The 24,064-nt window shown below is 45.1% G+C and overlaps 2 protein-coding genes across 6 annotated transcripts in view; one reads left to right on the top strand and one right to left on the bottom strand.

Annotated features, from left to right (window-relative positions):
* CAPZB (capping protein (actin filament) muscle Z-line, beta) overlaps window positions 1-15,786 on the top strand; it is a 62,577-nt gene extending 46,791 nt beyond the window's left edge. Inside the window, exons 5-10 of one of the 2 annotated variants that reach the window (XM_010577261.1) lie at window positions 1,443-1,584; window positions 2,110-2,226; window positions 10,229-10,294; window positions 11,546-11,622; window positions 12,921-13,033; window positions 14,947-15,786. In XM_010577261.1, coding sequence (XP_010575563.1) covers window positions 1,443-1,584; window positions 2,110-2,226; window positions 10,229-10,294; window positions 11,546-11,622; window positions 12,921-13,023 — 505 coding nt within the window. In that variant the 3' untranslated portion in view covers window positions 13,024-13,033; window positions 14,947-15,786. The remainder of the gene's footprint in view (window positions 1-1,442; window positions 1,585-2,109; window positions 2,227-10,228; window positions 10,295-11,545; window positions 11,623-12,920; window positions 13,034-14,946) is intronic. The other variant, XM_010577262.1, reaches the window with a different exon arrangement.
* Window positions 13,040-23,875, bottom strand: PQLC2 (PQ loop repeat containing 2). Of its 4 annotated transcripts, XR_774965.1 has the most exons (10): window positions 23,588-23,875; window positions 23,082-23,319; window positions 22,246-22,375; window positions 21,956-22,043; window positions 20,687-20,841; window positions 20,360-20,452; window positions 19,783-19,968; window positions 19,103-19,449; window positions 14,769-15,008; window positions 13,040-14,650 (listed from the first exon to the last, which is right to left on the bottom strand). XR_774965.1 is itself a non-coding variant. In XM_010577263.1 (8 exons), exons 2-8 carry the CDS (start codon window positions 23,249-23,251, stop codon window positions 19,351-19,353), a joined length of 921 nt encoding a protein of 306 aa, XP_010575565.1. In that variant the 5' UTR covers window positions 23,252-23,319; window positions 23,588-23,875; the 3' UTR covers window positions 18,135-19,350. The 4 variants fall into 4 exon arrangements, 1 of the variants encoding a protein (XP_010575565.1); XR_774964.1 differs by having other exon boundaries at window positions 13,040-15,008; XR_774966.1 differs by having other exon boundaries at window positions 13,040-15,008; window positions 19,235-19,449.
* Window positions 23,876-24,064: the final 189 nt, after the last annotated feature.

Below are 24,064 nucleotides of genomic sequence, written 5' to 3'. Positions count from 1 at the left end.
CCCCCCCCACCAAACACCCCCCCCCCCCCCCCCCCCCCCCCCCCCCCCCCCCCAATGGGATGGGTGAGAAAATCAGGAAAAGAAGTAAAACTCGTAGGTTGAGATAAGAATGGTTTAATAGAACAGAAAAAAAGAAACTAATAATGATAACACTAATAAAATGACAACAGTAGTAATAAAAGGATTGGAATGTACAAATGATGCGCAGTGCAATTGCTCACCACCCGCCGACCGACGCCCAGCCTGTCCCCGAGCGGCGATTCTCTGTCCCCACCTCCCAGTTCCTAAACTAGATGGGATGTCACACAGTATGGAATACCCTGTTGGCCAGTTTGGGTCAGGTGCCCTGGCTGTGTCCTGTGCCAACTTCTTGTGCCCCTCCAGCTTTCTCGCTGGCTGGGCATGAGAAGCTTGAAAAATCCTTGACTTTAGTCTAAACACTACTGAGCAACAACTGAAAACATCAGTGTTATCAATATTCTTCGCATACTGAACTCCAAACACAGCACTGTACCAGCTACCAGGAAGACAGCTAACTCTATCCCAGCTGAAACCAGGACACTTGAGAATGGAAACAGTTGGTAAAATGCTGTGGGTTACAGTTTTGGTTTTCTAGAAGCCAAAATTGCTGCTTTTGCATCTTTCTTCCTACAGTGTTGCATTGTTTACTATTATTTTAAAGTGTGTCTTCCATCTGGCACATAAGGAGCCTAGTACTAGTGTTATAAAGAAGGAGTGGGGTTCTGCAGATGTTGTTGCTTTGTTAGTTTTCCAAGAGTGTTATTTTGCTACCAGAAACCTGAGATTTAGGTAGTCTAGCTTACTTTCTGTTGTATACTGTATCTGAAGCTGGACTAATATGTAAACCTCAACAGCATCCCTTCATTTCGAAGAAGCTTGGTTTCAGTTCAACTCTATTTGCAATAAATCACTAAGTCAGCTTCACACAAACTTTTGAGACAGCAGCATAAAGCTACTTACTTGCTCCCTTTTGTCTTAATTAGCGGACTTTGTTGTTAAGAACTTCCAGACTTTCCCAATAGTGACAGAAAATGAGGGGGGAAGGGGAAGAACAAACTGTAAAATAAAGCCTTAAGTGTTGGCCTACTTTGTAGCTTATGCTTTTACCAGCTGTTATAGGTAATTGGAATCAGAGGAATTGTTTGCTCAGGTACTGCAGAAATCTGTAACTAGCTCTGTTTCTCACTATGCTTTTATTCTCCTTTAGAGAAATGTACAGTTTTTTGTAATTAAAGTCTCTGTATTATAAAATGATTTAAACTGCTGTGTTTCTAGGTATATAACTGGTGACAGTGTGCCGTCTTAAAAGAAAAACCCTTACTAGGATATAGAGATTCTGCTTATTTAAGATTATTATTGATATCTGACTCTGGCTTGGATCCTGCTTATTTTTAACGTGCTTGTTGGATTGTGTCCTGCAGGTATTTTGAAGGTGGAGTCTCTTCTGTCTACCTCTGGGATTTGGATCATGGTTTTGCTGGGGTGATCCTCATTAAGAAAGCTGGAGATGGATCAAAGAAGATTAAGGGATGCTGGGATTCCATCCACGTGGTGGAGGTTCAGGTACAGCCTCTGGGGCAGCTGATATACCTAAGTGAAAACAAACCCCAGTTAATTCCAGACAATTAACGAGCACAGGTGTTCCACTGAACAATGCAATATTGTGTTAGGGGCTGTAAACTTCTTTCCCCTGTTAATTTTTGAAAATTCCCTGAAGCAATTTGGATAGAGATAAGTCAGGGCTGTAATCAAAAAGAATCCCAGAAGAATTGAAAGTATGTTACTTTCTGTGCATATGATCCTGAGATTAGGGGGTTTTTTTACATAAAGGTCTACAGATAAATATCACTAATTAGGTAATAAACACAAGGTAATAGGAGGTGAAATTGCTCCAACTAGATTTGCTTTGGAAAATTAGGGGAATGTGCACACTTATCATTGTTTTTAAGAAACAGACTGTGCTATGTGAGTGGAGTTATACATGTCTGTCCTGTTGCTTGTGGGGTCTTCTAGGCCAGCCACCATTTAGTTTTTGGAGGGATTTTAACCTTTTGTCTCTATCCCTTTTTGTTATCCTTCCACTTACAGGAGAAATCCAGTGGTCGTACTGCTCATTACAAGCTGACCTCCACAGTGATGCTGTGGCTGCAGACTAATAAAACTGGTTCTGGTACCATGAACCTTGGAGGGAGCCTTACCAGACAGGTATGTCTGTATATTGGCACGAGCGTATGCTGCAGACCCAAGGCATGCCTTTCCTTATTTATATACCCAGTAGCCCCAGTCAGGCACAAAAAGTTGATTTTGTGAGGTGTTGTATAAACATCTATTCTCCTGCTGCGTATGCAGCCCAGTGAAACAGTTAATGCATAAGTATGTAATTACCAGGAAGCCCCTTGAACTTTCCTTGATGGCAGTATAGCTTTCAATTGAAAATATAAAACATTCAGTAGGAGTTTAGACTTGCTTATAAGTCTTAGTTTGTCTTTTGGTATTGCTAAATTTTTATACTTCCATATGTGTTACCCAGGCAGATATTTTTATCCTGTCAGATTTGCCCACTTTGTTACTGGAAGATTCCAATAGGATTATAAAAATACAAGATGACCTCTTTTGTTATGTCTCTCTCTTAAAAGCCAGCTAGGCCGCTGTGAATGAACCTGTATTTTGCATGGACTATAGGATTCTTTTGTTCTTAAAGACATCAGTTATCTTTTAGTATCCTTCTTTAATATTTTTCTCCTGCAGTACCAGGATGCTGATTTTAAAAAAATCTCCAAGGAAAAAACCAAAACTTAATCTCTTCTAAACATTTGGGGGGTTTGTGCCAGTGTTAATTACTTTGACTTCCTCTTGAGAGAGCCTTTTTTCGCAAGGAAGGTGCCAAACTGAGGACTGTTGGCTCTCTTAGTCTCTGACAGGCAGGATCTGCTGGACTTGACTTCACTGGGTGAAGATGCTTCTGCCCCAGCCACCTGCTAAAGATTGCCATCTCCCTACCTCATGGTGCTGATGAATTGCGGTTGCTTAAGATCTGGACTGTGGAAATCAGTGACTCGAGCAGAGTAATAAACTCTGGAGGACAGGAGGCATATTGTATGGTCATGAGTGACTAGAGAGATTGGCAGTAGCTAAAACTCCTTTATGAGACTTCCCAGGGCAGACTGTTGCTTTCGATACAAAGGACAATGCAGAGTCTGTTAAACAGTTCATGTTTTTGTACAGGTTTGAGCCAGGTGAAGGAAAGAAGGATCTGCGATTGCAGAGAGGAATTGAAATTGTGTTAATATTGCAGTTGCAGAAGCTTGCCCTAGACCTAGGTGATTTTTCTTCCACATTGTTGATTTACAGAAGAGGCTGATGGAAAAGCATGGCGGGGGAGGAAGGAAGGCATCTGGAGACAGTTTTGAGCGTTGCATACTCTTTTAAAATGTTTGCAGTAATTACACCCGAGTTATGGTGACCCGGACAAATATTTAATCACAGGCCTTCCTAATACTTTAAATCATAGCTGTGAAGTGGAGGCCAAGGGCTTGACTCTGGCCGTGGCCTTATGGTTTGTGAGAGCTGTGCCAAGGAAAACAAGAGTCTGTTGAGAATGGGTGTCCTCAGTACACCTTGGCCTGAACTCCTAGGCCTTGTTTAGTTTGACTTTCACTCTCTAAGCTTTAGTGGGGAGATTCATGCTTCTGTCATCATTTTAACAGCAGATCATTTAATTCATATGTGATGCATTAAAGCAGGGGCCTGCTTCCAATGTAAGTAACCATAAAAAAGCCACTGGGGTAATGATGCGCTGCTGCTGCACAAACAATGGAAACTCGAGTTTTAGAATTTAGCTTTGGGCTGGAGATTTTCTGTTTGCAGATGCCATAGCAGGCTTAATGGGACAGGCTTCATCAGAATCCACGGCAGAAAATGAAAATCTTCATGCTGCCTTGAGGTATGCTATGTGAGGAGGAGCTGTTTGTCTTGAGCCATTTATTTAGCTGTAGCTGGACTAAACTCCTGAGTGCAAGGCTTTTACTTTGCTGTAAATCCAGTTTGCCACATCACCTAAGGACGGCAGGTTTTATTTTTACTTTTTGGTAGGCTTTTCATACAGTCTGCAGCAAACTGCAGGCACCGAAAGTAAGTTCTAGTTATCTCTTGGATGGTCTGTTATAGTTTTACCTTGATGATACCAGTAAGCTGATGTCCTAACCATAATTTTGAAATAATTTTGTCCATGGTAAATTGTACATGGTTTTGGTCAACTCAACATTTAAGCTACTTGACCACCTTTGATCCTAAAATGTGAATAGCAGATGTCCTTGTGTTTCAGTGGAAGCTTTTGAAGTGTTCACAAGCTTTGTAATATCCTGGCTTATAAACTGATGGCAGAGAGAACGTTTCAATGCTTTGAAAGGGAAGTCTGTTGAGAGCCATTACTTTGAAACCAGTTTCGCCTCATAGCTGCAAATCAGTTATTTTTCGAGTGATGACTGGAATGATTAACTTGGTGGCCAGGAGCAGGCGCAAAGGAACAGCTAATGTAATGCCTCCTAATTCACCACCTCTGGCAGCAACGAAGAGCTGGGCATGTCTTGCATTGAAATGCTATGGGGAGCATTTTCAACTTCATATGGAAACACTTGCTCAGTAATTCCCCTTTCTAATGTCTGCAGATTATGCTTGGTGCAAGTAACCAAGCAGTCCTATTTGTTCTGCTGTGAATGGACAACGTGGTAACGTGGTAGAGCTGAACTTGGATCTAGAAGTAAGAGTCTAGAAATAGCTGTCCTCTGCTGTCATTTCCTATTGGTGAAATATTGTTACCCTGCATCAGACACAAACATGGGGGTTTTTGTTGCCTTTGTCAAGACTATTTGGAAAAACTTGTTTTCGTGTTTCTTGAATATCCCCAGACTCTTGTTACTACAGGGCTTCCACTTAGGCTATTCCTAAACATTGCACTGAATTTGTAAGAATAATTTTTTTCCTCTCTCTCCCCAAGACACAGTGTTTTTGAGTATTCTTACACCTGGCTTGGGGCCATGTGATGTTACGTTCTGGGTATATACTACTTAAAGGTCATGTCCCTAGCCTATGTCTACTTTAGTGTCATACACTGAAAATGGACATATCTCTTCCAATTCATTGAACTACTACTTTTCATTGGTTTTCCCAATGCAGCTTTTCATGTGCTACAATAGGAGTTGTCTCTGTCTTTGTTTTATAAGGGGAAAGTAATTGTACAAGCATTGTATACTTGTAAGGGGACAGAATAAGGAAAGGGAGGGAGAGACATGGTAGATGGAGGACTCAGCCTGTTTTGGGAAGTTGAAAACCTCTTTTGTGTAGCTTTAGTTTATGAGAACTTCAGGCTTCTGCTTTGTCAGTTGGAAGTTTCTTTTAAAGAGCTGGAGTTACAGACTAATTGTAATAAAATGTCCTGTGATGTGTTCTGAATGGAGTTTTGGATTTTGGTTTTGTTTACAACATAAGATTTCAGATTCTGTCCTGATCCAATAGAAATGTGTGTGTATATACACACAGAGGTATACAACACAAAAACATAGGTATTGTGCTATATATTTTTTTACATAATTTGCGTATATGCATAATGGATTTATGTATGTGCACGTATGAACTTTTATCTTGAGAGGATGAGAAGAGTTCTCAGCCAGCTCCATGCATGTGGGATCCATAGATCATAATTTCGGTTTGAAAACTTAGGGAGAATTAAAGCTTAAGTGACATCTTCACATTGGACACTTCATTAGATCATTGCTGAAGCAGTCCTTTTGTATGGAAGAACTCTTGCCTTTTTGCCTAGTGAAGGTTTTGTTCTAATCTTTAGCAATATGTGTTGTCATACATAAATACCAACACAGTGTACGTAGCCATCTCTGTTTTGACTCCAGAGGACGTTATAGAAGAACTTTTTGGTAGAACTGGAAGGAGAAAGCTGAGGTGTGTTTTTTTTCTTTTTTTCCCTTGCTATTGTCCTCCTCCAAGAGGCATGCAATGTCAGATAGAGAACTTCTAATTTTACAGTTGCTTAAACAAAGGTGCTCTTCCAGACAAACTGTTCTGGAGACGAGCCTGGATGCAACTCAGGAGAGCTCAGCGTTGAAGCACCACGGGTCAGGATGGAGGAAGTAACTCCCAGCTCACGTCTGACACTGGCAGGCTTCAGTCAATACAAGGACTGAGGCTGGAATTTGGATAGGGAAGGAGTGATCAGCGTGTTATATGCCGTCTGCCTTGCCGAGGGGCCGCAGATTGAAGTGCTGTGTGTCTGAGAGGAAAGGACAGGACATGCTACCTCCAATTTACAACAAAGGGAGCAGTGCTTGCAGGGAAATGAAAAATGCCAGCAGCTTTTCAATTATCTTGCATGTTGTCCAATGACTGCAGGTAACTCCCACCCCCCTCCTGATTCAAGCCAGATGCCTGGCAGATGATTTTTCTCTCTGACAGATGTTAGGGTCCCGTCCTCTTTGTGTACATTGGAATTACTTGTGTCATTTGCCACGGCACTCTATTGCTTTGGCTGAATTTTGAGGTTTCATTAGGCTGCACTTTTATTTAAGGTAAGAGCAGCTGTATGATCCTGTTTCATTTTATGCAAAGTAGATGTAGCCTTCCCATTTTCTGGCAAATAGTCAAAACTGCACTTTGTTGGACAGATTTCTGGAGCCCCTTCCTTAAAAGCAAGACTAACAGGTGCCTTTCTGAGATCTCATTGCGCACAAAGAACCTGTGTGTGTTTCCTGAGCCAGGATGAACATTGTGAGGAAGTGCAAGCTTGCTGAGAAAGAAGTTGGCTCAAAACCTATAGTTTATTTACATATGGAGGTGTGGGAAGGGGGGGATATAAAGTTGTAGGGGAAGTGAAGCCTGGGATTTCAGATTCAACGCACATCTGTACTGCTTTATTTTCATACTTGAAATATTCTCTAGCAAAGGTGGAACATTTTGCAGAGCTGGATGAAGGCTGGTCTGTTGCAAACTAAGCATTCCCTGCATTCAGGAAGATGTGCCCTGTGATATATTACTGCTCAATAAAACACCAGCAGAGACATTCTGCCATTTATCATAATAGGTAAATCCTCCAAGGCTTGTGCTCTGCAATTAGGAGAGTCATATGTTTTCATCAAGTTGAGCTTTCATGTAAAGGCCTATCCCACCGACTTCCAGATGTTGTAGCATTAAGCGGGGCGTTGGGGGGTGTTTTTCCACCAGAGGGATCTTCAAGTTGTAGCTGTCGCGATCCTTAAGCTCCCCCTCAGCGGTTGTCCAGTTTCCTGGAGGCACTGTCTCTTTAATTGCTAACTGAGCAGTATTTTGGGGTGCAGAGGATAGCAGAGATGTACTGAACGGTAATTGTCTGGGATATTATTTCTGCTTCACATGAACTGATGGATTTTACAGTGGTTCAGTTATGTAATAGCTGGTTTAGAAAAAGAAGAGTTGAGCACGTATGGGCTAGTGGCATAGAGAGCTGATGCAGCATCCCCAGATTTGCTCGTGGTTTTGAATATACAGTTTGGTAAAGTATATGGGATATCTTTGGTTACACCGGTTAGAGTGAAAATACATGAAGGCCATGAAAGGATGAGGTAGGTTCTCAGCTGATTTCTACAAAGCTGCAAGCTCCGTAGAGCTCACAACCCTCATTTATCTCGTTACAGTTTGAAATAAGTGCTGGAGAGAGAGGCCAAATTTTGTCTCAGTGATATCCAAATAATTCCACATATTTTCCACCTGGAGACTTCAGTCTGCCCACTGCCTGTGGCTTGGAAGCCTTTGGCTTGCATTGGTCTGTTTGTGTTTCATTAAAGAGATTTTCACGTCGCTCCGTGGCCAGAGCAGCTGTGGATGTTGTTGTCAGTTCTTCAGAGCAAAACGGTGGATGAGTTTCTTTCTTATCTTTCTAGTATTTTTAGACGCTTTCATGATGAACCAAAGTATTTATCCAGCTTAAATTTCTCTCTTCGTATTAACTCTTCCTCCAAATATTGTTTACAGAAAGCCCAAACAGCTGCTATATTCCATGCAGGAAACATCCAAAGTGACCAGCCAGCCATTGAGAGCTTAATATACCCAGAAGAGTGAGTTTCCCTCTGAGTCAGACTTGCAGCAGATGGCTGGGGAAATGAGGCAAGGAAGCCAAGCAGTGTATCTCTCGAACGGGAGAGGAGCGACTGAGCCATGTAGATTGTACTTGGCTCTTTCTGGAGCGTTAGGTTTTTGGCTGAGCTCAACAGCAGATGGGGAGTGACAGTGGGAAGATGAGCTGCTTGTTAACATCAACTTACAGAATGGAATTTCCCCTCGAAGCAAATTAACCCCTTTATTTAAGCAGCTATAGGCTTTCTGCTTAGGTCCGTGCGGTAACAGCCACCGGAAGGAACCTTTAAAAATCCCAACAACTCTGCTGTTTGTATAACATGGCTGCTTACTGACTCTGAACTCCATTAAAACAGCCTCTTGTAACATCTGGGCTTCTATAGCATATAAAAATGTTTTCCTTCTGGCAGCAGTTTTTATGGAGATGTAATAATATACGTTTTGCAAAAAAATAATTCTGTTTTCAGATTCTGCTTCTTACCAATGAGCTCGGCCTGTCCAGGTGTGGAGGAGATGCGGCAGGGAGCCTGTGGAAGTAAATGACCCACTGCCAACTCCCTGGCTGCCCCAGATTTGGTCAATTTGCTGATAGTTCCCAAACTCACCGTAACATGTATATGTGTGTTTGCATAGTTCAGATTTATATTCTCCCTCTACTGCAACTGGATCTGTTCTCCAGGCAGCATGTCTCCATTACATGTAAACAATCTGACTGCAATCTAAAGGAAAAATTAAATGTCCTTGTTCTCTTTCTCCCCCTCTTCTAGGTTATCTTTTGCCTTCAGGGTTCCAACTAAATTACATGCTTCCCCAAGCCTGTTAGAGACTTGGCTTATTAGAAGAAACCTGTAGCTGGCCCAGATTTTTAAACTCTGCCCTGAGGGAGGGATATGAACAGATGGATAAGAGAATTCAGTGGGATTAGTAAAACCCTTTGAAGACCGTTCTTCCCACTACATTTTTCTCCCAGTTTTGTTTTCATGCCATCTCAGCACATCTTGTATCTGTTGAGGTTCCTGGGACTGATGTTCATTGTTCAACAGCTTGTCTGTGTCTAGCCAGAATTTTCATCTCAAGAACTGGGGAAGATGGTCTTTTCCCTAGCACAGATCATGGATGGTCAGCCATGGCCTCTGGATGGACATTATATGGGGCAAAGTCAGATGAAATAAAGCAAGTATTGCATTCTGCAGTACTGGCTCCCACTTCTTTATCTTTGTGATGAAAAATCTCACCTAGTTCAGGTACCTGTCTCCTGTACAGATACTACACTAAGTGCGTGGTATCATTATACACTTAAGTTGATCCAGCTCTCAATTTGTACTGCAAAGGGCAGTCTGCTTCTTTCCCCCCACACTCACTGCTTTGTACCTCCTTTCCCCTGATAGGTAAATGTTAGTTCAGCTTTTTGGTCTAAAAGAAAAAAAAAAAAGAACTACAAATTGTCCAATTTCTCTTTCTGTATTATTGCAGTAGTTTAAATTGTCACCAGTCTTGTAGGTAGTTGCGATTTTTGTATTTTCTTCACCTTCCCTCTCTACTGGAAGGTAAATAATGCCTAAGGTGTCTTTTGCCAGGAGATCCTGAGAATGGAGAATGTGTCCCATGTGTGGTCGGAAGTAGTGTTTGAGATGAAGATTAAAAGAAACAGCTGTTTTTGCAGGGATAGTTCACAGCTGTTAAACCGACAGCACCATCCTTGTGTGCATCTCATCAACAACAACCTTGTTTTCATATAGATACGCTGTGCTTCTTGTCGCGTTACACGTTCGCTATTGTAGATCTCCTGCAGCCCCTTAGTAGGTAGGGAATGACAATTTTGTAGTGCCTGTCTACACCAGGGATCTACAGCAGGGTTTTATTTTGATTCATGGTTTTTATTACACTACGTTTCTGTTATCAACATGTGAGCCTTTCTCTAGTTCTGGGAATTTCTCAGTAGGTTACTAGTCTGTTTGCATACTGAAAGAATAGTTAGTTTAGGATTTTGAGACCCACTTCTTCCATCCCCTTTCTTGACAAGGAAAGGTGTCATGCATCTACCATCAGAATTGCATGTTATCAATAGACCTGTGTCTTTCCTTTCTAGATGGAGAAAGATGAGACTGTGAGTGACTCCTCTCCACACATAGCCAATATCGGACGCTTGGTAGAGGTGAGTGCTGTGAAGCCACCGCAGCCTTAGCCTGCTGCAGGCTCCCTTACCCATATTTGGTCCTGTGCCTAAGAAGGTTGTTGCTTTTGTCTTTATGAACAAGTTATTTATTCATATTGTATCAAGTCTAATCATGTGAGTGCTGCTCAGCGTTTGATGGCTCAGTACTCCTAGTATGACTTCCAACTGTTTGTAGATACAAAGACGCCACTCTGCACTTTGTCTCCTGCTCATTACAGCAATAACCTTCCTGTAAAATAAGTGTTCCTTTCCTGAGAACTAGTTAACAATTTCCTACCCCCGTGTTTGCTTCTACAGTCACTTTTGGGTGGAATTATTTAAAGTCTGGTTGTGTTATACAGAACTGTCCCTTTAACTGAAAGTTCAGTGTGTATCAAGTCCTTATTAAATCCACTGGTTTGATTTTATGGCAGCTGTCAGTCATGTATGCTCAGCATGATGAGTGAAGGATGTGATTGCGTTAGCTGCTCAGAAGGACTTCGGTGCAACACTAGTTTGCTGTCTCATTGCACTGTCCTGTAGGAAGGTGTTCTTGACGTCCTTGATCTTCGTAGCCACTTTGGCAAGCAAGGAGGAAATTCTCAACTCAAATAGACTATAATGCATTTTTTTAAAGGAACTGGGAAATAAAAGTAGGGCAGGTACTTCTTTTTTGATCCCTTTTCTAAGTTTTTGGCTCGAGTGAAAGCGACCTAATGAAAAAATGTTGCTTATTTACAAGACCTTTCTCAAAGCTGTTTACCATGCAGTTTTAATGAACGAGTCACCAGCTCAAAAATGCAAAGTAACCTGTAAGCACAAAACTATTGACCTGTTGGTTATGCTAAATGGCTGACTTGCCACTTATAGTCCATTCAGTGCCAGGAAATTACAGAGTAAGTTTGGGGTGAAATGCATTTTCCTTTTCTGCAACTGAATGCAGAAAAATTGATAGCTGGACAGAAACTGCCCTCTTGTGGTCCAGAAAGACATCTCATAGCCTAGGGTAAGTAACTGGGAGGAGAGGACAGGAGTAGAGCTAAGCCTTTATTTCTTTGGTACAAGCAGAGAGATAGGGTCACACTGCCTTCTGTGAGAATTTAAGTATTAGGAATACACGGGGTTGAACCGTGCTGTGGCAAGTGGTGTACATCAAAATGAACACATACGATGCACGGAAGAGTGTAAGTGCACCGTTCCTGAAAACGGCTGATGTGACTAAAGGTCTGGTTTCTTTCTTTTTTTTTCTAGGACATGGAAAACAAAATCAGAAGTACACTGAATGAGATTTATTTTGGAAAAACAAAGGACATCGTTAATGGGCTGAGGTAAGGGTCTCTCCAACTGACTATTGGACCCCCTTCGCTTCCCTGCATTCCCCTGCAGTGCCTGTGGTACTGTCTCCAGCCGAGCATTGATCTGCTTTTGTTTGCTGGAACTCCCCTTTCCTACACAAAGTCTTTTCATGTCCCTAATTGTTCACCTCACTGTGCTTTGGAAACATTATTTGTTGTGTGGAATTTAGGGAAAAATTCTACCTTGTAACTACAGAAACTTGAAGCAATGTTTTAATCCCTTGTTCCCTCACCAGGAAGAAAATAGCCCATTTAGCAGCACTTGTATTTCAGAATTATTTTTAATTAGGAGTTTTATTCTTCACAGTCCTGAAAGCTGTACTTAAATTCTGACTGCTCTTTCTACTATTCTTAAAAACAGTCACTTGGTCCCAGAATTAAGTCATGACATTAATGGTTTGCGGTATATAGACTTTGTTTTAAATTCTGTCTTTCTCTCAACACCGCTGGTCAAAGTATAGTGTACTGTAACAGATTAAGTGAATAAACCCCCTGTGCCTTTCTGCAGGGAAACTGTACTGTACTTTTCAACCCCTGCTCACTTCTGGTTAGGAATTTTACATAGAAATCCCAAGCTGGTAGTTCTCATGCTCGTAGAGGAAAGTACAGAACTGTGATGCCAAATCATTTCGTTTTCAACTGCAGATAGACCTCCTAGCACAGTGTGATAATGTAGAATAAACAAATGGCACAAATAAGTATACTGCTGTTCTCTCATGTACTGAAATGTGAAAGAAGATAGAATAATGGTGCTAATTAAATATTTGCGCTGCCTTCTTAACAGCATGGGCAGAGGGAGTCGACAGTATCTGAGAAAGCAGCTGTTCTGTGTGGTGGTTTTTTTCTCCCCCCCCTCCCCCCCAACCCCCAGCTTTCATAACAGGCCTCTATTTTCATTTGTGGTGTGCAGGGGTTTAGCCAGGAAGCTTTTATTAACATTAAAAGGAAATATGTAATACAGTCTTTTTCCTTGTGAACATTGCCTTAAGCTTTTGTAATTGAATCTATTTCCTATGTCTCCCCATTGCTCAGTTTGAGTCATGGTACTTTGTGCATCGGTGAGATGATCTGCTCAGAACTGGTAACATACAGAGCATCTGGCTTTGGCTTTTCCTCTAGCCTTTCTTCTGTTTCTTCTAACCTATGTATTTACCCTTATTCTTCCTGAGTGTGCTCCTGGTGGTTTCCAGAATACCAGCTCTGTGTTACTGAGTTCTTCTGACTGTTCTTTTCCCTGTTTACTTCCCTCGTTTCTAAACTGCTCTCTGTAGATCTATTGATGCTATCCCCGACAACCAAAAGTATAAGCAGTTGCAGAGGGAGCTTTCTCAAGTGTTGACCCAGCGCCAGATCTACATCCAGCCTGATAACTAAACCAATCCAGGTACCCCCTGCCTGTGAGGTGTGACAACCAGCACTAAACCAGGACTCACCCAGCCAAGACCTCTGCATGATAACTGAGACCAGAACTAACCCCTAACTCCCGCAGACTGATAAACGACATTTGATCTGTGTTTCACCCAAGGGTTATTTCTTAATATGGCCAACTAAATGCTGTGATTTTTATTTTCAACGTTACTCTACCCCTTCCCCTGATTTGAAATATCACGCTCTGAAATGTGGCAGGATTTACCACTTTGCACTCTAGCTTGGGAGCAAGAAAGGAGCGCGTGGTCACGTACCCAAAGTGGTGTTAGCTTGGACTGATTCGATCCAGAAGCCCCAGGGACTCTGTCCCTTGTGCACCATCAGTTTTTTACAGCTGTGGTACACCACTTCAATGAAGAAACTCCCTGTAATCTTAGCATCCTCCCTGCAGAAAGGAATGAAATCTTGGAAGTCTTGCAGTTTTGGAAAAAAAAAAAAAAAAAAAAAAGACTGGTACTTCCTGTGACTTCTGAGTAAATGTGAGCTCACCTCACGTGCACATCCCCCATTTGCCTGGTGTATCTTGAATTTCCTTGGAGCTTGAAATCCAGTCCTGCTCAAGCTCCACTGAAACATTTCTAGCCTCCACTTGCTTGTGCTCTGCACAGCCTTTAAAGGGATTTGTTCATATGCTCTCATTTGCTCTGGAGCTCTGAATGTCTAGGACGCACGGCAGTGACTAACCCTGAGCCAGTTTAACCTTCCACTCCAATTCATAATGAGTTACAGATGTTGTCTTTAACATGTTAAGCTGACGAAGGGGAAAATGCACTATTTGTTGATAATGGCCAAGAACCACTTCTTTAGCCTGTGACAAATGAAAATATAAAATGTATATATTTTTATTAAAGCAGCGGAAGTCTCCAGAGACAAGAGAATGGAAATACTGTTATAAAAATGTTAGGAAAATAACTGACACAAAGAGCGGCCTTGTTTACAGGAGACAGCATCCAGGCAAAATAAGGTAGCTTTGAGTACTGAAAAGGGTATGAAATACGGTTTATGTGGGGAGAAATCCTACCAAACTGGATCCTAACCACTTCTCTGTGGTAGCAACTCCTGAAGATTATTAGTATTAGTATTCTATCAATGGTCACATTTAAGAGGGCTTTTTTAAAAGTGGAAGTTTCTTATTGTACCATTGAAAATGGAGGTTCCTCCACAATGATCTTACAGGGCGGTGAGCGAAGATGACTCCTAAAAAATGTAGCTTTTCTTCTATAACCAAACTTTTAGCATAAAGGGAACCCCTGCAATAATCTTGCTGACAGTATCTCTGTTCTTCAGCTGCTTTGATTCACTAACTGCTCTAGGTAAGGTACAAACTGGAAAACCAAATTCAAGAACAGAAACTCTGGCTGCCTTTCCCACTGGTGAATACACTGGAGGGAAGTCTTGATGTGGCTGCTCGACCCTGGGTGAACAGTCTGCAAAAAGGTTCAGGAGCTCCCCCAGCCTGGCCCTTTTCATGTTCGTGGGTGGAGGCTGGATTTTCTCTGCCTTCCCGTCACGGTCATTGGGAGAGCGAGAGCGCTAACACCCTTTGCTGGTGGTACACTGGGGTTTTTCCAATCTGTAATGTAAAAAATTGGGAATCACCCTCCAGCAACTGGAGGCTGAGTGGAACTTCTGGGGAAGCGTGTCTCTTGGTGCCATCCTTGCTAGAGTGAATTTTGCTTTGATATACTCACTGAAGTGTTCACTTTGCCTTCTGCTTTCTGTATTAAAACAGGCAAGCTGAGTTTTGTTCCCTCTAAGCCTGGTTTCAGGTGCTTCTCCTTCCTATTGACTCACATGCCAGGAGAACTGTTAAAAAACGCCTTCTCTCAAATGCATCGCCTCTGACTTGCATTTCCTTCTTCCCCGCAGGTCTGTGCAGACTTTTGCAGACAAATCAAAACAAGAAGCTCTTAAAAACGACCTGGTGGAGGCTTTGAAGAGAAAGCAGCAAAGTTAAAATACTCTTCATGCTAACAAGACATGCCATGCACTCATTAGATTCCTTTCTTAGAAAACTCATCCCCCCCTTGCCCTTTTCTGTTACGTCACGTCACAATTTGCATTCAGTACTATCCATGCAACGCCATCTTCTCTCCATGAATAAAGCTGTACAAACTTTTTCAGTCTCTGAGGCCTACTTTGCACCACATTTTACTATTGAGACCTTAGGCTACGTTTCTGTAGAAGTCCATGTATTCCCCCCCCCCGCCTTCCACCCTTCCCCATTTATATGCATAAACACGGATCATTGTTTGTCTTTTCCTTCCCACCCCCTCCTGCCTTTTGTTACATTGGTGTAAAAAATGTAAAACAAAAATTTATTAAATACTGTGGTGTGTGAAAGAGGAAGAACTGGAAAAAAAAATAATCTATTCCACGTATGTTTGGGGGCTGGGCACAGGGGATGGCTGGTGGGTGGGAGGGAAGAGAGGGTGTTCCTCGGTGTTGTACTATACTGACTAAACCAGATTTGCAAGGAGACGTTGATTAGGAGACCTGCTGAAAGTTCTGCTCTTCTATAGCCTGGTTCCAAGGCGCTTTTCTGTCAATTTTTATGGAATGCAAAAGGGGTTTTTGTTTTGATTTTGTTTTTTGTAAAGCTTAAATTGAATCTACATCTGATACTTGAGCCTCCATACTAAAAAAAAAGAAAAAAAAAAGAAAAAAAAGACTAAAACAAAAAAATAAAATAAAAAAAAATCCCAGGAAGCAGTGTGTGCGGTTGGTGTCCTCCTTATTTCTCTTTCCTTCCTTGCAGTGTTACTTGGGGTTTGTGTTGTAAACATTTTCCTTTGTAGCAACTGGAAGCAGTCGCTCTGGCTGTTGGTAGATAAATGTGCCTGAAAACAAAGGCAAACACCGAGCATATCTGTAATCCAACCAGCTGCTGGATTATATGGCCACGGAAAGCAAGAAAGCTTTTTTTTTTTTCCCTCACAACTAGATTAGCTGAAACTTGTTTGTTTTGAAGAGGGTGTGATGTAGGGCTGCTCTTCACAGGTGGAGCATTACGTAGCTGCTTACTCGTCAGCCTGTTGTACTTCTAAGATGCTGGCACTGGGATGCTGGCATCCCGCTGCTGGGATTGATGCTTCAGGCATCCAGCGAACATGGAACAGATGTATTGAGAGAAGAAGGATTAGTCCAGCTTTACTGGGTGCGTTAAAAATAGTGGGGGGAGGAAGCTGTGGGTTGAAACCCTCAGGTGGGCACAGGAGAGGTGTTGTGGTTCAGTCGGCAGTTTGAGGTGGATGGTTCCAGGCATCGGTGCTCACCCAAAAGCTCCTTCTCTGCTTGGTCCCCATGTGATTTGTGAACCTCATCCAGACTTTTTTCCCCTCTTTAAACGTGTGGTGGTCAGAGGGACCTTGCTCAGCTTCAGGTCCACTGCCTACTTCAATGTGCTTTGGTTAGAACAAACTCTTAATCCTGGCAAAATTGAGAAAGCAAATACCTGCTGGGCTCTTCCTGCACATGGCCATTGGAATCAGCCTTTGGGTGAACCGATGTAAACTGAGACTGTTGGCATTAATATTGATTAACGTGCTCTTAATTTTGCTTTTCTAATGTGACCTATTTCACATCCAGACATCTGCAGGTGATTACGGCCCCGTGCCGCAGTGTTTACCCGGGGGCCTCTGGTCTGTATAATGCAGCTCATATGGGACGCAGGCTGGGGAAGGGTGCGCACGTGCTTGCCTCAAAGCTGGGATCCCCAAGGGGAACAGGTTGAGATTCTGTTGTTGTCGTCTCTTGGTTCTGTCCGAGGCAGAACCTTTTTTGAAGTTGGAGATAAGTTTCCGTGAACTCTTGAAGCTCAGAAAGGAGTGTGTTAGCCCAGGAGGGGGGACACTCGCCGTTCCTCTTGCCTGTTTCCAATTGTTGCGTGCTAAAGCTTTCAGGGGGTTTGTTTCCCTTCTCCAAAGCCACATCTCATCTCAGATAAATTTAATGTACAGGCTTGGGGTATACAGGGACACCCTAACTGCTTGTGTGCAGGGATATACCCTTTCCGCAGAGCAGTCGTACAGGTACGAGCTGCAGGATCGATGCAGCTGCAGCAGCAGTTCATTCCTCTTCTCAAAGCAGTGGAACCTGATGGTTTGCGTACTAACCTCCAGCTTTGGCTGGGCTGCTACAGCCCCCAGCCTGCCACCGGGTTACATTCTGACTCTGGGACAAGTTGTTTCTGGTCTGTGCCTTTTCTGGTTTAACACTTGCCTCTGCAAAATCTTAAATTGCAGGTTCTTTGGGGGACAGGGCTGCATTACAGTCCCGGAGGGATGATAACCTCAGCGAAAGCCTTTTTGCGACATGAATTTCCATCCACCACCACCTAGATGGCTGCTGGCACATAAACATAAATTTTTTTTTTTTTTTTTTTGCCTCCTTATATTAGAGGTGGGGTTTTTTGGTTTTAAGAAAAGCTCTTGGTTAGCTGGTACATGGCAATTATCTAGTGTTATGAAGCTTCATTTCCATAAGGTAGGTGTGCCAAATTCCATCCTACCCCCCTGCCGTAGGTCAGCTTAGTAAATCCCGCTCTTGGTAAACCAACCGTGCCTTCCCCAGCACTTCAGGGCTGAGCTAGCAAATGTCAGAAAACACTCTAATAAAACCAAGCCCCAGGGTCTTTATCTGTAATAAATAGGTATTGAGGTCTAACGAAGCTGTGCTTTCTACCTTGCTAGGAATCTGCTTGTGGTTTGTATTAGTGCTGGATATGAAATGTTTTTCTGCAACTCCTAGGGAAAAAGCAGAGGAAATGCTGCTGGCTCGAGGCCAGGGAAGAGGCGAGCAGCCCCATCGACCACAAGAATTGTGAATTAATAGAGTGAAAAAGCCAGCAGCTTTGTTGAAGGGAGGGTCAAAGAGCCTGAAAAAATAATTTTCCTTTCTGAAAACATGACTCAGCTCCCAATACTGGCAAGGACAAATGTCATGGGACTGACTAATTGTAAATTAGTGATAATACAGCTAAACCCAAAAGGGGCACAAAGCGGGGAGCTGCATGGGTGGGCAGCAGGGAAGTGTTGGGTATCGGGAAAGCAGCTGGAGAGGGAGAAAAGGGGAGCAAAAAGAAAAGCTAAGAGTGACTGCAGGAAAAGGAAAATTCCTTGTTTTTAAAAGGACAAGTTGTGCTAACTTTTCTTGAAGGGCCTGCAAGCTTTGGTTGATACTCTTCTTGCTTGCCCAGTGAGATCGAGCTGCTCCTCCCCAGCAGAAATAGCTCAGCACACAGGAGGGAGCCTGCAGTGCCGGGCTGAAGCAGCCATCTCCTGGCTATGCCACCGCTCTCCCCTGCCCACCCGAAAGCATCTCTCCTGCTGGGGACGTGGTTTTTCCCAACCCGCCACGGCTTCCAGTCCTGCTGCAGTCAAGGAGCCACCATGCTGGTGTGCAGGGCCTCGGGAGGGGGATAAATTCATCAGTGTTGGGCATAAATTCATCAATGGGAGAGGGCAGGACCAAAAACCAGGCTGAGCAGGGAGGCGTCATCTTCTGCCTGGGTAACTGCCTCTGCAGCTAACCAGAAAGTGATGAAGCAACTTCCCCAAGAAATCCTTGTGATTTAAACGTGGGTGAGGCGAGAAGCGAGAAGTCAGAGAAATGGGGACTATGACATTCATTAAGAAAGACGCAGGAGCTGCCAGATGAACCGGCAAAATAAAACCAAAGGAGGTACATGGGGCAGGGACTTTTTTTATAGACATGTGAGCCATGCTAATTAAAATAGGTATGTGTGGACTGAAACACTTTGGTTATGCTGCTCCTTCCTTCTGAGCTGGTTCCAGTCACTGCTATATCTTCCAGAAAGAGCTCACTGGTGGAGACATGAGGCCCACAGAGATAAGGGGTGCTCGTGTTCGTGGCAGGTCGGTCATCTCTGTCCCCTCCCCGCAACCCCTTAGGCTCTTCTAACATTTGCCAATACTGGGGAAGCTCCAGATCACCCTGGAGAGACAGCAGGTAAAGCACAAGTGACCAAGCTCAGCGGTTGGGTGTGAGAGCAGCGAAGAGCAACCTTTTGAGGTATCAAATAACTCCCTGTTTATCCCGATAGCATCATTGGTATCAAGGAGCCACCAGGTCTCTCAGCAGCACCCTCTGCCACCTGGCTGGGCTCAGCGTCTTAGCAGCACAACATGTCACCCACTGGCTCAGGTCCTCTTCTCCCAAGAGCCACCAGGATGGAGGCGCCCGTTTGCCAGGCGTTAAGGCCAGCTTTCTCGTCTGCATCATCCTATTCTCACTCCAGGGCCGGTCCCTTTGTCAGCTCTCCAGGCTGTCACCCCGCTCGCTGAGAAGAGCATCCCTCTCTCCACAGGCAGCGGGTGTTCCTCTCCGATAAGCAAGGAACTGGAAGGAGATCTGAGAAAAGGTTAAGGCTCTTCACGCAAGCAAGGGGGGATCTACATGACGTGTTGGGTCTCACCACCTGAAAAAAAGGCTGTTTGTGCCAGGAGAGGTGGAAACAGGACAAAGAGCTTAATGCAAACAAGGGTCTGAAGCATTCTGCTGTTGCAACACCATAAATTACTCACCGGCACGCGGGTAAGCAAACACAGCTCAAAAGCAACCGCTGAGCAACATCAACCCACACGCTCCTGCCTAACCCTGCCTGCCCCAAGGCAGGATCACTCCCTGCAAAGCCTTGCTGTCGGGATGCGATCCTGGAGGGAAGCGTTGGCGGGGAAAGGATACGACCACGTCGAGGGAAAGTACGCCCAGGCTGCCCACCAGCCAGGGGAGGTGGCGCAGGACGTAGTCGCCTTCACCTTGCCCCGGCTCGGGGTTCTTCAGGAGGACGCTGAGGCCATAGAGCAAGTTCCCCAGCATCACCAGCGCAAAGAGGGAGTAGGAGACGCCGGTGGTGGATTTCCTCTTGTACTGGAAGGAGAAGGGCCAAGAGGGGAGCTTGGGTGCAGCTCTCCAAAATCTCACTAGAAAGTAGTATTAGTCACCCTCCCCCCCAAAAAAAGAAGAAAAAAAGGTGGTGACTCAGTGCCAAGAGCCTTTTAGCTCCACTTCTGCTTGTAAATAAGGACAAAATGAAAGCCCCACCCTCAAAATATTAGTGTGTTAAAGGGAGGGGAGAAAAATGAATCAGGTTTCGGAGCAGAAATACAGAAAAATAGTCCCTTATGAAATGATCAGAGATGGGGACCTGGGACCTCTAAGCAAAGAGGACAAAAATGATCCCACCAACCCTCTTCAATTTGAAATCTCAGGACCCCAGGACCAGGCTGCCGTCCTGCCCTGCTCACCATGCGACACTTACGTTAGTGTAGATCTGGGGGACTCGGGAGCACAGGTACAGCACGGAGGAGATGGAGCCAATGGTAAAGCCAATGATCTCACTCCTGGTGAAAGGCTGGAAGGCAAGGGGGCCGCAAGCAGCCCCTGTGTGTTCAGAGACACGCTTCCCACGCATGCCACGGCTCCGTGCGAGGCGACAGCGGGGCCAAGACCCAGCCTTTGATCTCCCCATCTATCCCTCACCCCGCTGAGCATTCAGCAGGGTCACACTCGTTCAGCAGGGCATGCCCACCCCACCGGACACTTTATCCTCTCTCCCCCCATCACACAGATTTAGGAACCTGCTCACCTTCGACCCAAGCTCATCCACATGAGCGGACAGCAGGGACCTCCCTTTAAACGTCGCCGGGTCCTGTGCCACGACAGCACCTCTGCCCAGGAAGGAGACGGTCGACACCGTCCCCAGGGAAAGGAAGACAAAGGCTGCATTGACTGGGGTAGCGACTGCAGGGAATCAAGCAGAAACTGGTAAGGGAGGGCTCCTCCATCAGCCCCCAGTGCAGCCCAGTACCCCTGGTGGGTGCCAGGGCCCCCTCTGGGTAAAGAAACCTTCAAGCTCTCTCTTATCTCTGGCACCAAGTAATTTGGGTAATAGCTGCTGCGGTCGTTTTATCTCGCAGCAATATGGGCAATTTCTAAGTTATCAGGGAGGAAACTGCTCTTATCTCAGCAGATCGAGAGCAGTCGAGTTTCTTTGGGTTTAGGGCTCTTAAAAATCATCCCTTCCATCTAGAAGCTTTTCACTGTCTTAACTCACAACAGTGCATGTTCAAATCCCTGCCAGACCAAGCACTGCTTTGACAGCAAGACTTGTATTATATTCTGTAAACAAGCTCTCCACCATTAACAAAACTATGTAGTTGATGGGCCAAATATCAATTGGTTTAATAAGTTCAAATAGCTTTAATAAGTTAAACAGTTACCAATCCCAAGGGATGCCTGTTTGTAGTTCACAGAAAGCTGCAGTGCTAAAAAGTGGATTTTTTTTCTTGTTGTTTAAGCCTTGCAAGAACTGCAGAGCCCCGTTCAGATGCCCTTTTTACTCCAGTCAAACAGGGAGGAAGTCCTCCATCATGTCACAGCTGCCATTATTTGCAAGAGGAGTATCGACCCCGAAAGAGCTCAAAAACTTCACCCCTTCCCTTAAAGCGCTGGCTTGAGTCAAGACTTCTGGCTGCGGTTTCCAGCTCCAAGATGGAGTCACCATGTCACTGCAGTAAGTCATTTCTTTCTATACTTAATGCAACTCACAGGGGGGGTTGTTTTCAACCCGGACACTGCACATGGTGGTTTGCAGGGGTTTGCAGAAGCCCCAGGCACCGCCAGTAGCTATTTGCTAGCTTAGGCTTTCATAGGTCCTCAGGTTATCCAAGAAAAAAACCCAGCAAGCAGTAAGAGGCATCTAATAGCTGCATCAATGGATCTGCAAAGCATCTCTGCCCCAGTGCATCTCCCCCAGGGTTCCTCCCTCTCCTGGTTCCACAGCCGAGGACAAGCCAGCCCGGAAGACATGCCAAGGGGACCGCACAGCCCCACCACTCTTGTAACCCCAACTCACATCCTCCACCCCGGTTCTTCACTTTGTAGTAGCAGTAGAGAGACAGCATCACCAGGTCTGCGAGCACATAGTAAACAGCTGTGTAAACCTGCAGGGAGAAGGATGAGTTGGTCCCACCTGCAAGAAAGGCTTTCAGCTGGGATGGATGGAATGAGCCAGCATCCTTGGGAGAGAAGGGAGCATCCCCAGGGCTGTTTGGGTCTCTGGTTCCCGGTGCTGGATTAAGCAGCACCCATCCCATCCCTCCTCCCTGGAGTTAGGGGAGTTTGAGAACCAACCCCCGTCGGTACCTGCAGGGGCAACTGATCGGCCAGGAAGGAACCGATGAGGTTTAGGAGGTCTCCGCCCAGCCATCCCAGCAGGAAATATATGGATAGAGCCCGGTCCATGATGCCTGTTTTGCAGGCTTGGTAAAACTGCCTGCAGAGAGAGAGTTGGGCAGAGACACAAACCATAACCCCTGGCTGGTTCAGCACTACCTGGGGACCATCCCCAGGACTCCTTGTTGCTCCCACCTGGATCATTTCGCAATTGCCACCCGCCCAAAGCACTCGGCAGAGGAGGAAAAGCAGAGATTTCCTCTAGCTAAGCCACGTACTCCCCTGCAAATGGGCCCCCATGAGAAGTCCTGCGACCCGTTGGGTGCTTGCAGCAACCCGCTGGGCTCAAGCCCTTGTGATCTGTCCCTCGTGCGGGGCAGAAAGCAGCGAGGAGAAGCACCAGTTGCAGAAACCGCCTCTCCGGTTACGAAATAATCTGATGATACACCGAGACCGAGCGCGACCCCCCACGGCCCCCTCTGCCACGGTTGTCCCAGCACTTCCAAGAAGCCCAGGGCTCCTGGAAACATTTCTTCCACACTCACGACCTGCAACGACTGCATTGCAGTTGGCTTACATGGGTTATTACAGCTGCCAAGCATGACAACAACAATATAATAACAACCAAGGCTTTGGGGCTGTACCGCCTGCTCCCTCTCTTCCTGTTAAACCCAAATTTTCCAAGCCCAGATTGCTTTTGCCAGGTAGATTTAATAATTCAGGCAGCTTGCACTTGAAATTTGATCTTTAGAGAGGAGTGTTGTACCAAGGGAAGGGCTCGGCTGGGTTTTGGGAGCGATACTTACGGAAAAGAGGCAGCCGCGAAGCAGAAGATGGAAACCAGACCCAGGACGACGCTGGCGATGTCCTGGCCGTCCTGGGCACATTCGTTGAACACGTCCATCACCCAGCGGGAGCCGTTGGGACAGTCGGAAAGATTCCTGGGCGGGAGACCCCTCCAGCGCCGTGCATCCATGGTGTCCGCTGCTCAGCTCAGCCGAGGGACGTTTATCAGCGTCTGGCAGCGAAACTCTTCGGATAACGCTTAGGAAAATGCAATAACATGGGAAAAAATTTAATAACACTAGGGGGAAAAAGATATCTATATTAGCAACAGGCTCACGTCTCCTCTGGCTGCAGCGTGAAGCCGGCTTGTGTTGCAAAATACTCATTACTGGCTAATACACCTTTACTGGCCCTAATTTTGCATCCGGTGGGATGACCCGACCAGGAAGGCCATCAGCCCGGCAGGATTTGGCCTCAAGTTAAAAATAAAACCCAACCGGCACATCCTCACAGAACAGGGACTTACCTCGCTCGCCCACAGCGGATTGGAAATTGGCTTTATTTTTCTTTGGAAACTCGCTGCTTTTTCAGAAACTTGAGGTTTTTTTGGTTGTTGTTTTGGGGGTTTTTTTGGCGATTCCACTGCTTCTTCAGAAACTTGCTGGGTTTCCTTTGCAAACCTGCTGCTTTTTCAGAAACTTGCTGCTTTTCTTCCAAATCAGCCGCTTTTTCGGGAAGTTGCTGGGATTTTTCGCAAATCTGCTGCTTTGGGGGGAAATTCCGGTTTTTTTTTTTTGCAAACCTGCTGCTCGCCGTTTTTCTGAAAACCGTCTTTTCCCGAAACTTGCTGTTTTTGATTCAAACCTGCCTGATTTTTGGGGGGGAGCCGGCCGGGTAATGGCAGGGGCTCGGGGACGTGAACCGGCGCCGCTCCTCTGCGCATGCGCGCCGGGACCTTGCCCCGGCGGGCGGGGCGGGGGCTTTCCCCGCGGGCCGCACCCGG

The sequence above is a fragment of the Haliaeetus leucocephalus genome, unplaced genomic scaffold (assembly GCF_000737465.1).
Source record: "Haliaeetus leucocephalus isolate CR32 unplaced genomic scaffold, Haliaeetus_leucocephalus-4.0 Scaffold556, whole genome shotgun sequence".
NCBI classification, from domain to species: Eukaryota; Metazoa; Chordata; class Aves; order Accipitriformes; family Accipitridae; genus Haliaeetus; species Haliaeetus leucocephalus.
The sequence above is the reverse complement of the archived record's forward strand: the minus strand, read 5'-3'. Positions and strand labels throughout refer to the sequence as shown.